This window comes from Carassius auratus, chromosome 36, assembly GCF_003368295.1.
Source record: "Carassius auratus strain Wakin chromosome 36, ASM336829v1, whole genome shotgun sequence".
NCBI lineage: Eukaryota > Metazoa > Chordata > Actinopteri > Cypriniformes > Cyprinidae > Carassius > Carassius auratus.
Window position 1 is genome coordinate 17,444,439 of NC_039278.1, and position 16,454 is coordinate 17,460,892.

The window sequence follows — 16,454 nt, forward strand, 5'->3', positions numbered from 1 at the left end:
GGTTCTTGGTGAGATACTTCACTGCTGTTCTTCTGTCTAAGAAATTTGCTGTGCTTTTAATAACTTGATAATTTTTCTTTAAACAGATTCCCTTCAGAAACCCTTCATCAGTGTTAGTGATAATGATGACCAGCTCTTCATAGCATGTGAAATACCACTTTCAGTCAGAGCTGATTTCATCTGTAGTCTCTACACTGAGGATGATGTTCTTCTGTTTCACCGTGTCTCTCACTGGAGTCAGTCTGGAGGGAAGCTTTGTATATTTTATTTAAGTCGTAGTGAACTCTTCACACAATCAGTGAACAGCAGAGAGCTGAGCTGTGTTTATTCACTCAAGACTGAACCTGAGATCAGATCACCACACAGTGACACATACACCATCAGTGACACAATCCCCATCACAGTCACCATCACCATCAGAGACACGATCACCATCAGAGGTGAGTTATCACTATTATGATTTTTTTCATGAGCACATTTAATGATTAGAGATGCCTGTAATCTTTAGCCAAATTTATTATTTTGGATATTATGAAATCAAAAATCAAATTTATCAAAAAGAGAAATCCAGTCATAGATCAGTGTATCAGGCACTGAATCTGTAATCTGTTAACTCAATTTAATGAGAATAACTTGTATTTGCTTTTCAGGCACATTCCAACTACAGTGTGACTTTGATAAGTGAACAATCTGATACATTTAGACAGGAAGAAAGTATTAATACATTTGATCATAGTTGAGATCTCATAGAGACAGGCTATGACTGACACATCTATGGAAACTAATTTCTGCCTAAAATGAGAGGAGAAACTAAACAAGAGTGATTTTTTTAAAATGAATTGTCTATATTATTAAAAATTTTAAAAAAAAAATCAGTTCTCCTCTATGTTTTGCAGCATCTTTTTAATTCTACGAATACAAAAATACTTATTAAAATACTTATACATATTTTATAATTTATTTAAAGTATTTTAATTAAAGTATCTTACAGATATGCTCTATATAAGATCATCATGTGCCTTACTAATTATGACTTGATTATGATTTTTACACAGTAGCAATAAAATGAACAGGATGCAAATAAAGAGCCATTGCTCACTGATTGACAGTTAGTTTACATGAGTGTCAATCAATATGAGTGAATCAATAAAAGTGTTGCTAAGCTATTATTGTATAGAATAGATGTTTGTATCTCAAAATCAACTAACGCCATCAACACACAGAATTCAACCAATTTTACATTACTGTCACAGTGTCTGGGTTGTGTTCCCTGGGTTTCCACTAGGTGTCCTCCGTTCCCTCGGTGTCTGTCACCTTATCACTTCGTGTTCCCTTATTTGGTCACCTTCCTCCTTGTTTTAGTTAATTGATTGTTCCCCACCTGTCTCCAGTTCCCCCATTATCCTTCTGTGTATTTATACCCGGTCTGTCTGAGTCTGTGTCCCGGAGTCCTTGTCTTATGTGTGATACTTTCCTGAGTCTGCTCTTGCTGTGTGGGTTTTTGTTATGTTATTGGATATTCTGGTTTTGACCCTGCCTGGACTGTTTACCCTTTTGGATTTGCCCTTTAATAAAGACTCATACCTGCACTTGGATCTCTTCTCGTTTTCTGTATCACCGTACGTGACAATTAAAAAAGGACTGAATGTTAAGGTTTTTGCAACTTTCTGAAGAGTCACATGCTTCTATTCTGAGAGATCTCTAAACACATTATAATGGTTTTGTTCATCAGATCTTCCTCAGGCCAAGCTGAGAGCGTCTGCTTCAGTTATTCTGGAAACAGACACAGTTGAGCTGAGCTGTGAGAATACTGAAGATCTGAAGATGGAGAAGTGTTACTTCTATGTAAATGGAAGAGAAAGTAACTCAAAAGTGAGCTCATCATGTCAGATCTCACTCACTGGATCTCAGATCAGTGTTTGGTCTGGAGGTCAGAGTTCATCTGTGAGAATAAGCTGCTTCTACACTGTGATGAAGGAACAAGTTAAAAAACCATCTGCTTACTCTGATCCAGTGACAGTCCATAGTAAGTTACACATAAATATATATATATTAGTGGTCGACAATCGGCCCATAAGGTTTTCGGTTTGGACAATGTGTTCAAGGCAGAACTTTTATTTTGACGTCACTGAGAAAGCCAGCACCTGAGTGCACACAGCACACATTCTCCATCTTGTCCGCTGTCGTCATTAACAGTTCTGTCTAATAGGGTTAAGTCTGTCTAATAATCCGATAGAACTGTTAAACAAAGTAGTTCATGTATACAAAAAGTATTATAATGATTGCTTTTATATTATTACTAAGAGAATGGCAAACATTATAATACTTTATTCAACAAATATGCATTTATATCAATTACAGTATTTTACAGACGCTAGGACACATTTCTCAAGCCTTAGGTCACTTTTGCAAAACTCTTCACACAGTGAGCACAACAGAAGTCTATGTGGTCTAAACTGAGGATCAATTATCATTGCTTTGGCACAAAATGCATTCAATGACTACATCTCTCAAATTTCATGAATTCTTTTCTCACTCAGACACAACAACTGCCAAAACTCTTTGTACCTACAGGCCAGTTTACACATGCTTACATACTGTTTTCAAAACTGTTAAACTTGTTCAAAACAATAACATAATACAAAACTGAATAAGACAGCAATTTGCTACATTTCTACAGTAATATTTGAATGACATATATTTTAAATCTTAAAATTAATTGCTATAAAAACGATTGGACTATTAGTAGATTAGCATTACTATTTTATCACTATCAGTGGATGGTGTGAATACAAATTATTGTATTTTGGAATAACTCAGTGCATAAAAATAAAAATATATAAACTACATAAAATATTGATGAATTCTGCATCATGTCTGATTCATTCCAGTAACATATATTGCAGTGAATTATAAACAGAGATGTGTCCTTGTTTTACACAAGAAATCATTGTATAATGATACATGTTGTTAGTGTTTTTTAGGTCATTGTTTTGTGGCTGACAAAGTGTGTTTGTCGGCTGTGAACCTTTGCTAGTTTTCTGGAAGAATGAGTTGATTTGAGACCTGAATTAAGTGTTTTGGTAGTTGTAGTGCATTTTGAATGTGAAATGAACTGCTTTGCCAAGCTGAAAGTTGGTTAGGAAAACTGTGTGAAGAGTTTTGCAAAAGTGACCTAAATATTGAGAAACATGTCCTAGCATCTGAAAAAAACTTTAAACAAATCTTTGAATAGCTAATGAACATTTAATTTCACAAACCTTGCAAAATTACTCGAATCCAGCTGTGTTACACTGGCTTTATTTGAAAAATATAATTCCCAATGCACACAAACTTCCCAGAATACTGAGTGCCCTGTTGGTTTAATGGTTTACCTCCTTTTTTAATAATATTTTAATTAAATATTTATTTAATTGTGAAAAATATTTTGTCATCTAAAGTATAAGTATGCATTTTTTAATCCAGTGTCAAATTATAAAAAAATTCCTAAATATTAATATGTAGAATTATATCGCTTTATATCGGCTGTCGGATCCACTGTTTTCCAAGATATCGGCATCGGCTTTCAAAATATCGGTTGACCACTAATATATATATATATATATATATATATATATATATATATATATATATATATATATATATATATATGCTCATGTGAACCAATATTAAGGTGATGAAAGTTACATCACCCGTATGTGATATATGCTCTATTTCATATCTATTTGGAGGACTTGTACCTTCAACAAACAAAATTTGCTATAAAGATTGTAAAATATGCAAATTTACACTGATAATGTGATAACTTCCTGTTATTTTGATCAATTTTCTCTGCAGTTTCAACATCAACCATTAAACATACAACAGCCACAACAACCTGTAAGTCATTTAATTTCTAAATATGTATTTTTTCTTATTTTTTTCATTCTTTCAAATTCATGAATATTTGTTGAATATTTACAAAATTCACAATGTTTTTTCAACACCTTTAACTGTAATGCCCACTACTGAAACCACAACAACAAACAGTAAAACTTGTACGTTACTGATAACACATTTTCTGATTATTACGATTATTTGGGATTAAATTTGAGAAATGATTCCATCTAACAAGAGATTCCCCTTGCGATATGCTATTTTTTTATATGTAAATGCACTAAATGGATGTGCTTGAGCAATGAGCTTGCGTATCATCTTTTGCTGTGATCCACTTTATGTGTAAACATGGTAAGCAATAGCACACAATTCAATAATGATATGGTAAAAAAAAATTTCTAACATGATTACTTCAATTATGTTTTTCCTCTCAAACATTCTATTTGAGTATCATAACTACATGCTGTGTTACTAAGGTTTTTTTTTTTTTTTTTTTGCTAACAGTAGAATGTAAGAACATACTTAGACACCAAGTTACCATCAAATGTCAAAATTATTTTTGCTTCAAAATGTTATCTAAAAAGCTGTGTCCCAATTCACTTCCTATCCGTCCTAAATAGTATTCGAAATTAGAATTAGTATGTCTCAAATCGTATTATGTTGAAATTAGTATTCCAAATGTGCCCGGGTGGTTTACTGTTTCCAGTAGAAATTTGAAGTGCAGATCTGTGCACACTCTAATGGCCAATATCGCCCACAACACATTGTGCAGAGGACAAGGATTTGATTATAACTACAAACACACATAAAAAGTGCTAAAAAACACAAACAGACATATCATTAAATGGTAAATGGACTGCATTCATATAGCCCTTTCAACAGACCCCATGGCCATCTAAAGCGCTTTACAAGTTGCCTAACATTCACCCATTCACTCACTCATTCAAACACCAACTGTGACTGCAGTGTCAGCCAATCAAGGCGCCATCCAGCTCATCAGGTGCTGCTGGGGTTAGGTGTCTTGCTCAAGGACACCTCGACACTTGGTCAGGTGGAGGCGGAAGTTGAAGTCGTGGCCTAATGGTTAGAGAGTTGGACTGGCAATCGAGGTTGTGAGTTTGAGTCTCTGCCCGGCAGGAATTGTGGGTGGGGTGAGTGCATGTACAGTGCTCTCTCCACCTTCAATACCACGACTTAGGTGCCCTTGAGGCACCGAAACCCCAACTGCTCCCCGGGCGCCACAGCATGAATGGCTGCCCACTGCTCTGGGTTTGTTTTCACAGTGTGTGTGTGTGTGTGTGTTCACTGCTCTGTGTGTGTGCACTTCGGATGTGTTAAATGCAGAGCACAAATTCTGAGTATGGGTCACCATACTTGGCTGAATGTTATGTCACTTTCAGACAGAACCACCAACCTTCCGGTTTGTATATAATCTACATGAACCACTGACCTACTGCCGCCCCAGTCCCATTAATTAATAGCTAACCTGTTGAAAAAATATGTATTTAATGTTATATGTGTTATCTCATCTGCAGCAGTACTCTTTATATTTATATTGATATATTATTACATTATTATGCAAACATATTAACAGTGTTCTCGGCATGATAGACCCGCGACTGGAAGATCAACAGGCCCTTTAATATCACTCCAATATGGTACGATATTAAATTGCACTAAATATGGATAATTTTAACTTTGACAAGGCAACTGACTTAAATTGTGATTTAATTGTGACAGAATGCATATAACTATCAACAGAGCATCCATTAAAGACGCAGTTATGATGAAGTAGTATAGCCCAGGCACGTGCACAGGTAGGGCTCAACCTGTGCAGAGCACATGCCCTTTTTGCCCTTACACTCCGAAGTGCCCTTTTTTTTGGTAGTGTTTTTTTTATTTTTTTTTATCAATGCTATTGTTCACCCTTTACGTCTGTCTGTCTGTTTTACAAATATTTAGCAAATGAAAGTTCTTAAAACGAGCTTGTGTAAATCTTATTCGATCCTCAAACTGTCAGTAAGCTGATAACTCCGCCCCCTCTATATTCATTGAATCAACTGAAGTTCCACAGCAGCCTGCCAGCCGCACAGTAGACAACAGCGGAGCTGAACAAAGTTTTGCGAAGGGTAAATAAATATCTTGTTGTTTGAATAAGTACTACTAAACACTACGTCTATAAAGGCTCATATTTTATTTATTTGATGTCTGACTGACTCACTGACTGAGACATGTGGGACGTCCCCTGAGAGAGAGAGAGAGAGAGAGAGAGCTAGCATTTTGCCATCTAGTCATAGCCATAGCCAACACTTAAATAGCCTGTGCAGATAGTAGCATTTCATCTTTTATAAAATGCGATTTAGGCCAAATGCATTTTACCACAGAAAAACTGAGCGCTCCGTCTATATAGCTAACGTTACAAAAACTAGTTTGTAACCTGTAGATGAAAATGTAATGTGATGCCGGTGTTCTGTCGATTTGTCATACGCTGTCAGATTTTCGGTGTAGTAGCAGTCGATTCTGTTCCCCTCGGAATGTCTGATCCCCTTAACGCAAACATACTACAATTGTTGCGTAGTTGCCGAGTTACTATACGTACGATCAGAACTAGCGTGCGCAAGAAGCATGACTGGATGTACGGCAAGTCAAATAGTTCAAAATACCGTCCTAAATCTTAAACTTGAAAATAAATTTAGGACGAGAGGTTTTTCAACTTGAAATGTAAAAATATGAGACAAAAATAACGGAACAACTACAAGATGAATAATAATAAAAAAGAACATAAACGGGAGTGTGAGAATCATTTTACTATGCTGCAGTGTAGCAAGAAATTTGTCCTTTTTTGCATTCCTTAAATCCAGGTGTGTTTGGTGTATTTGCATGCGGGAATGTTGCCAAATCCGCGGAATTTAGGCTACTTTGGGAAAATGTTTGATTAACCATTTGGTTGGGTTTATTACACGGACCTGGCAACCCGAGGGGAACAGAATCGACTGCTGCAGCGGCAGGCGCCGTCGCCGTTTTAATTACGGGCAAAAAAAATTCACATTTGCACACATTCACTGGTCAAAAACTATATATTGATAAGTAATACAACACCATATAATTTGTTTTTACTATCGAAAAATCATAACAGGTGCGCCCCCGCGCTGTTTCGTACCTAGTCACCTTGATAACATATATTTCTAAGAAATTTTCTTCTTTGATTTATGATTGCTGATACACTTAATTTATTAACATTTAGGCTAATCATGTTATGGTATACTCTCCGCTCGTCCTGACATGTATAAAATGTAGTAAAACATGGTTTACTACAGTAATGTAGTAACTAAAAAAAAAAATTACAGAAGATCTCTGTGAAATCTTTATATTTTATCATGCAGAATGTAATTCATGATTCATTCCAAAGCTTCATTTATTTGATCCAAAATACAGCAAAAACAGTAATATTGTGTAATATTTTTTACAATTTTAAATAACTGTTTTCTATTTGAATATATTTTCAAATGTAATTAATTTTTCTGATCAAAGCTGAATTTTCAGCATGATTACTCCAGTTCAGTACTCTTCAGTGTCACGTGATCCTTCAGAAATGTTTTTCACTGCAACTGTACTTTTCACACTATTTTTATTTATTTTTTCATTGCTGACTTATTTTAGGGAAAGTGTAGTTAATAAGAGACCTTCAAGAGACCAACATCCCTGGTCCAGAGCATAGGCTGATACATGTTGGATATGTTATAGTAACGGTATGGCTATAGTTTCTTATAATCTGGAATTGAGTTGTACCGTAGTGTTGGACATAATTACTTAAATTATATTTCAAAAAAGTTTGTCAAAAATACTTGACTCATTGCTCACCTTCCCCTCTTCTCAATGTCATTCATAATCATGTTAACCAAATAATACAAATTAGCTTATAAAACCAAACAGAATAGCTAAAAAAGAGAATATATATATAATTGATATAAAAAAAATGGAGGGGGTGCCCTTTTTCGGTTTCAACACATGCCCCTCAAAAGGTCTGTGCACGGCCCTGGTATAGCCCAAAGCTTGCCTATGATTCTGCTTCATTCTCCTATTTCTTTACTTTTACGACATAGTACTGTTTTGGAAAGCAGCAAAAATTTTAAGTCATTCTGGAAGAAAAATATTTTTGCTTTGGAAATATTCTCCAACCCTATTTAAAATGTAATAAGTAATGTAGCCTAACTTTTTAAATTACTTTATTAAAGTAATGTAAACAGTTACACCTGAGTACTTTTCTATATATATATATATTTTGTGGTTATTGGTACAATGTTTATTTCTGAAAAATATAAAGGAATATATGTTTGTCATTGTTTGGTTGGTTAAATACAACTTCTCACTGCAGTTTCAACATCAATATTCACTCAAAACACTTCACAATTGGACGCACAATTGGATCATTTTCATGTCTGTGTCACAGTGTCTGTTCTGTGTTTCCCTGGGTGTCCACTAGTGGTCTCACTTCCCCATAGGCACCCCACTGCAGTAGTGATGGGATTTATGGCTCTTTGAGGGGATCCGGATCTTCGCGATCCGTTCCTTTCAAAGAGCCGTTCAAAAGAATGGCTCTTTTGGCTCTTTTTAAATATTTAGTCAGTTTTAAGAAGCCAGCTTGGGAGCATCTCAGTTTATCCTGGAAATAATCACTGGGAGGTATTATGAGGTGAGATTTGTAGTCAAATAATTAAAGCTCAGATATCACACACCAATATCTGAGTTTGAATTATTCTGAAATATTGATTATTACCTCATTTCTCATGTGTCGACTATATTCCATAGGGTTGCACAAATCCCTCTGCTTAGACAGTGACATCATTATTTTGATTTACCTTTAGTACAAAGTGTGTGTGTGTGTGTGTGTGTGTGTGTGTAAAACTACGTTGACTTATGTTATTCATACAATACCTACTCACAAATAAACATAAAAAACAAAGCCGGCTGCAATGAATTTCTGTGCAAAACAGCTTTTACTACAAACACTTCCACACAAGAACATTGTTATCACACAAGAACATTTTGATAGAAAACTATTTTTTTTTTTAAGTAGATAAAATTAGAATAAATAAAATGGAAATGTCTACATACTACATACTATTACTACTGTAAACTTTGCAAATAGGACATCAGCCCCTTCAAGTCAATGAACAATAACAAAGTGGGCTGCAATGAATGTCTGTGGAAAACAGCTTTTAGTGAAACATTTCTATACAAGTACAGTATCACAAAAGAACATTTTTAATGATTTTAAAATAAGTTTTAAATGAACACAAAATGCAATGTAAATGCATGCACAACTAATAACTAATATCATCACGCTATAAAGGGTTGGCCTGCGCTGGGTGCGCCCCTCCCCCTATAACTGTTCTGTCTCCTGGCGGAGCTCATTTGTATGAACACGCATAGGAAAAAAGAACGATAGAAAGAACGGCTCCTCTCCAGTCGCGACTCGGCTCCCATCGTTCATGTTTATGAGCCGTTCAAAAGAATCGGTTCGTTCGCGAACGTCACAACTCTACACTGCAGGCACTTCATTTCCCACGAGCCTTTGTCCCATTCATCACTGTTAATTGCACACCTGTTATTGCTCTCATCTGTCTTCACTTTCATCGTCATCACCTGCCCATATATACCAGCCTGTCTCATACTGTTTGATGGAGTCCTTGTTTTCTGTTTCTCGGCTTTCTCGTGTTCCCTGTGGTTTCCTGGTTCGGACTGATTTATGGTTATGACCTCTTGCCTATTTTTGGATATTGATTTTTAGATTACCCATTAAAACACTGCAATTGGATCTCTCGTTTCCGGTGAGCATTCGTTACAGTCTGTAACCCTAGTGTACTGCACAACAGGTAACTTACTGCATCTTTTCTGAAAAAGTAAGGTGTATATATATATATATATATATATATATATATATATATATATATATATAACTATGCCATATATAAATTATTTTTCATCAAACTTCATCAAATACTGAAACCCTGCAGTATAAAATACTCATCATGCTTCAGTCAAGTGTGCTTTTATTAGACCTGTACTCAAGTCCAGTTTTGTCAAGTCCAGGACTAGTCGAGACCGAGGCAGTCCTGATGGGCCCCCATGCCCCCCACCCATGAAAATATCCAGGTGAAATAAAATATATTTCAGATTCATACTTTTCAAGGGCCCTCTCTTCCTTTGGGGCCCTGGTAATGAGTACTTGTTTTACCCCCAGTCTGACCCTGGGATCTAAACTATAAAGGACACTGGTCCTCTAGAACAGAGTTTGGAGCTGTAAGGTCAAATTATTTTTATATACTTTATTTTAATTTTATTTACTTAATAATGCTGCTTTTGCTGACATTATGTCTGTGGTCAAAAATGTAAATGACTGATGCCTTGGCACAGTGCACACACACATGAAAAGCTAGGGATATGACAAATGCTCGCAGCAAGACTAGAAGCGATACGTTAGGCTCTACTGGGCATGCGCACAAATACAGCGAAATTTTTGTCATACTATACTAGTGCTCTTGCATAGACTAGTCGAGCGCTGTCGGAAACAATCGACTAGTCGAGCATGCATTAACCATAATGCAAACAAAGTGTTTGCAAGTACGACATGAATTTTAGAATTACAATATTGCGTGGAGCTGTTACTTTCTATGACCTTATCTATGTTGCATGTAAAAATAAAATATGTAATAATTAGGTTTGTGCCCGAAGCCGAATAGCTTATTCGGAATGGCTTGTATAATGGCTTAAAAAAAGAATAACGGACAAGGAATAATTCTGCCTGAATACTTGGCTGAAGCTTACACAGTCTGGTGTTAGCTGGATAACAGGTGAGCCAGGGGATCAGCGCATTATTATACGGAGAGCTCTAAAGTCATGAGTGTGAAGTGAATGAATCAAACACCGCATTGTTGTTGCCTCTCTGTACATCTCTCAGAAATCAGAGCATTGCAAGAGTAATTTTAAGTATAATAATACATAATACACGTTATAGTATTTGTATATATTTATAAGTTTCGGTTCAGCTTCGATATGGATACATTTTCTACTTGTCCTATGTGTTTGCATCTTTACCTTTTGCTGGTTTGCGTGGCACACACACATCTGTTTAGTGAAGTTTACTATTTTCATTAATGAAAATGTGCGCATTGAATGGTGTCTGGTCTGATATCTTTCTTTAATGATATCTTTCTGCTTGCATGATAAATATTATTTTAGAAATTAATAAACATTTTAGTTTCACACTACATACTTGTTCAGTGATAACTACGAAAAAAAGTCATAACGGTCTTATCAAGCAACTGTACGACATTGTATCCGAATGCCGATATGAAAAATGTTGTGATTGTTACAGATACAAATACTGGCTGTTACATGATCATTTAAATATGTCATAATTATAAAGTCTTGCAACCTTTATTAGTATTTCGCTATTATAAAGGGTACTGTGGCGAGTGGGGCGGGGCCGAGAGGCGTGGGAACGAGGAGTGAGGCCAGGTGTAGTGATTGGAGATGAGCTACACCTGTGCCCCACCGCCCCACCGCCCGTATCGAGTCCCACGTAGGAGATGGAAGGATATAAAACTGGAGTGACGACCGTGAAGGACGAGAGAGGACCAGGCCTGGGACATTATTTTATGTGTTTGGCTTTTATTTGTGCGCGTCAGTCGCCGTGAGGGGCTGACGCGCTGTTTTGTGTTTATTTTTGTAATTAAAGTTTCATTTTGATTGTGCGCCGGTTCCCTCCTCCTTCTTCCCGATGAATATGGAGTTTTTATCGTTACAGTGGTACCGAAACCCGGGAGAAGGAGGGACGCGCTGCTGAAGATCCCTCGCCGCTGTGGTGAATCCGCGGTGCCCTCGAGCAGGCGAGGTATGTGCCGCCAGGGACGCTCGAGGCGGTGGGCTGGAGCGAGTTGCCGGGGATGGGCGAGCTCGCTGCCTGACCGCCCACGACAAGGAGGGGCGGCTGCCGTCCGTGAGGGAGCGGAGGAGTCGGCGCCGTTCGCCAGGGGGCCGGAGCCTGCCGCCTCCGTGACGGAATCCGGAGGGGCAGGGAACGGGGGACTCCTGCCGCTGCCCAAAATCGGAGGAGCCGTCGCCGTCCACCGGGCGGCAGAGGAGTGTCGTGCCGTCCGCCGAGGGCCGTCCAGTGCCACCGCCGGGCACCGCGGAGGAGATCACCCAGCCGGTGGAGGGCCGAGCAGCAGTGCGTCTGGGAACCCCAATTTTTTTTTTTTCCTCTCTCCCCTCTCTCGTCCTTGTCGCTCCTCCTTCCATCTCCTTTTCTCTCGCCTCGTCTGTCCTACCCCCAGGTTCCTGCAGGTTCCCGTGAGCGCTCTATAATAGGCCTATAATTTGCCAGTACACTAGGATCTAGTTTAGGTTTCTTAATAAGAGGCTTGATAACCGCCAGCTTGAATGGTTTTGGGATGTGACCTAAAGATAACGACGAGTTAATGATATTGAGAAGTGGTTCTTCGGCTACAGGTAACAACTCTTTCAGTAATTTAGTGGGTACAGGATCTAATAAACATGTTGTTGGTTTAGATACAGTGATAAGTTTATTTAGCTCTTCCTGTCTTATATTTGTAAAGCACTGCAGTTTATCTTTGGGTGCGATGGATGAAACTGAAGTGTTAGACGCTGTAGAATCTACATTCGCTATTGTATTTCTAATGTTATCTATTTTATCAGTGAAGAAATTCATAAAGTCATTACTATTTAACGTTGATGGAATATTTGAATCAGGTGGCGTCTGGTAATTTGTTAACTTAGCCACTGTGCTAAATAAAAACCTTGGATAGTTTTGGTTATTTTCAATGAGTTTGTGTATATGCTCTGCCCTAGCAGTTTTTAGAGCCTGTCTATAACTGGACATACTGTTTTTCCATGCAATTCTAAAAACTTCTAAGTTCATTTTTCTCCATTTGCGTTCAAGACTACAAGTTACTTTCTTGAGAGAGTATAACTGTTATACCATGGTACAGTACGTTTTTCTCTAACCTTTTTCAATTTGATGGGGGCAACAGCTTCTAATGTTTTAGAGAAAATAGTGCCCATGTTGTCAGTAATTTCGTCTAATTCATGTGTATTTTTGGGTACAAATAGCAGTTGAGATAGATCAAGCAGGTTATTTGCGAATCTTTCTTTGGTGGCTGGAACAATAATTCTGCCCAGACGGTAACGCTGAGACATATAGTTAATATCAGTTATACGCAGCATGCACTATACAAGGAAATGGTCTGTAATATCATCTCTTTGAGGTACAATATCTATAGCAGTAAGATCGATTCCATGAGATATAATTAAATCTAGTGTATGATTAAAACGATGAGTGGGCCCGGTGACATTTTGCTTGACTCCAAAAGGGTTTATTAGGTCAGTAAACGCAAGTCCTAATGTATCATTTGCATTATCAACGTGAATATTAAAATCTCCCATGATTAGCACCTTATCAACTGTAACTGTAACTTCCTTCTTTTAGGAATTCTGTATACGGCCCTGGTGGTCTATACACAGTAGCCAGAGCAAGAGATACATTAGATTTCTTTTGCATGTCTGACAATGTAACATTTAGCAGAAGTATTTCAAAAGAGTTAAACCTGTATCCGGTTTTCTGGGTAACATTGAGAATATCACTATATATTGTTGCAACACCTCCGCCACGACCAGTCTGTCGGGGCTCATGCTTATAACAGTAGTTTGGTGGAGTAGACTCATTTAGACCAAAATAGTCATTTGGTTTTAGCCAGGTTTCAGTCAAGCTGAGTACATCAAAACTATTATCTGTGATAATTTCATTTACAATACCTGCTTAATATTTATGAGCCCAAACTTTAAAAATTGTTTTTGTTCATTTACTTTAAATTTTTCTGGTTTAATTACGATAAGATTTTTTCTAGATCCTACATTATATTTTGACCTCACTATTCGGGGAACAGACACAGTCTTAATAGTTTTTACAGCCCAAGTACTTTTATCATTTAAGCGGGTGGAACAAAACTCATCATAATAGTTATCTGAGAATTGTCTTACTAGTCACAAGGAGCAAAGTGTCCTGGAGATGTTGTCAGAGAGCAGCTCCGCTCCGATTCTGCTGGGGTGTAATCCATCAGTGCGAAACAGCCTAGGACGCTCCCAGAAAAGAATCCCGTTATTAACAAATAGCAGTTTCTGTTCTTTACACCATGACAACAACCATTCATTTAAAGCAAAAAGTCTCCTGAACCTTTCGTGTCCTCGTCGATACGTGGGCGTCGTGCTGCGAACCATCTCGATCAGGCTGCTGAAGTCCCTCTTCAGCGTCTCCGTCTGCCGCAGCGTGGTGGCGTTAACCCCGGCGTGAAGCACGACCGCTCTGGGGCTCTCGTCGGCCTTCAGGATCGCGGGTATCTGCGCAGAAACATCGAGAACACGAGCACCAGGCAAACAATGAGTGTGCACTTTACCTTCGGCTAACGTAGCACTTACGTGTCGGACGATGGAGTCTCCGATGATCACAGCGTCGCGACCTGTCTCGCAGAGGGGAGTGAAGAGGTTCCGGATGGAGATCTCGAAGGGCTCGCGTCCTCCGCTGTGGATGCACCCAAGGTCCGTGGTGTCCCGGCGTCGCAGTGAAGGACATCTGGGAAGATCGCGTCCTGGGTGCACCGGGCCTGTGCAGAGAAACACATGGAGTAGACGTGGTGGGACTGTTAACAGCACGCTGTATACTTACCCCGGACTTGTGAGCGTCAGCCCGGGATGATTCCAACGCGGCTCTCCGCTCTCTCAGCTGGGCCTGCCTTACCTCCAGGTCGTGAATCTGCTTCCCCACGGCCTTGAGCTCGAGCTGCACAGAGTGGGGACATTCATCCGCCATTAAAGCAAGTAACAGTGAGTACAGCAGTGGTAATGTGTGTGAATAGAGTATTAGCAATGTAAGCGCAGTTAGCAGAAACCACGCTTGCTGATGCTAATGGGCTAAAAGCTAATAGCGGACCCGGGAGATCAAAATAAAACTAGTGATAGCGAGGCGCTCTGATTGTTTTTATTGTAGAATACAATAGAGGATATATTCACACGTTATAAAAACGACCGGACTCGAGTTATACAGCCCTAGCTTTTATTGCACACACCTGCAATGCTTCCTGCCGAAAGATTCTGCAATGCATAGTGAGAGCAGCTGAGAAGATCATTGGTGTCTCTCTCCCCTCTCTCCAGCACATTTACGGAACCCATCTCACTCGCAAAGCCCTCTGCATCACAGGTGATCCCACCCACCAATCACACAGCTTCTCCAGTCTGCTGCCATCAGGGAGGAGACTTCAGAGTCTCCAGGCCAGGACCAGCAGACTGAAGGACAGCTTCATCCACCAGGCTGTCAGGAAGCTGAACTCCCTCCCAAACTTGCCCCCCCTCCCCTCCCCTCCCCTCTTCTGCCATTTGTCACTTTAATCAGACTAAATAAGCTTTTTTTCACTTCATTGATTTGCACTCTATCTACCATGTGCATTGCACTGCTTTATTTAACCTTACTTTAAATTTTATTATGTCTTTTATACATTCCCTCATTGTATAGTTGTATCTACATTTATATATTAGATCTAGATGTTTAGGCTCTACTGTTATCTGTATGCACCGGGGGTCTGAGAGTAAACCAGTTTCGATTCTCTGCAGACTTGACTTGATTTAAGGTCTTTTGTGATGCTGATTGTCCTCATGTTTACATTTTTAGATGCTCAAACTAAAGGTCCACACTCACCAATATACAAAGGTATTTGCCTTTTTTCATATGTGAATTGATTTGACCACTGGATTCTTTTTCTAATATTTGCAGAACATTTACTTTCCATACAAAAAAAATTGTGATTCTTTTGGGTATCACTTATATTGTCAGGTTGAGTAATGTAACAGTATTATGCATCATAATACTCAAACATGGGTTGAAGTGTTGGTTTGTTTTGACACAGATCTATGGTTGATAGTGCTGGTTTTCACTGGTGTTGCAGTTTTGTCTGGACTCATGGGACTCCTCTGTCTCTGCAAATGTAAGTATTTCAATGTCAGTTTATATAACAACAGATAATCAACCAAAGTGATGTACAATAAAATAGAATAAAAACAACATAATATTGATTCTTATTGTTTTCTAGGTAAAAAAGAAAACCGTAAGTTTTATATTCACTTGACGATATAATTTAAATGAATGTGCATTTAGTCAGTAATCTGGTTCCGTGATTATTGCTAAATTGCCATCACCCTGGTATTTATTTATTTTTTAAACCGATTTAGTGGCTAGATGCGCATTATCATATTGTTAGATATATCGCCCAGCCCTAATATATGGCAAACATTTAGGCCAAAGTGGGAGGGGTTAAAAAAATCTTTCTTAATTTTATCTTTGTTATTAAAAAATAAGAACAAAGATGCACATTAGTAGTATACTACACAAATTAACCAAACAGTGCTTTATTTTTCAGGAACATTAGGTGTATTTAGCAGTTGTGAATGAACAAATATAAAAATAAAATTATTGGAATTATTGCACATGTAGCGTCTCAATGACTCTG

At 38.3% G+C, this 16,454-nt stretch overlaps 1 protein-coding gene across 1 annotated transcript in view; it reads left to right on the forward strand.

Moving 5' to 3' along the window:
* Nucleotides 1-16,454, forward strand: part of LOC113055471 (integumentary mucin C.1-like) — a 57,832-nt gene that overhangs the window by 23,629 nt on the left and 17,749 nt on the right. Inside the window, exon 2 of the mRNA XM_026221791.1 lies at nt 87-440. Within this exon, the coding sequence (XP_026077576.1) occupies nt 87-440 (354 nt within the window). The remainder of the gene's footprint in view (nt 1-86; nt 441-16,454) is intronic.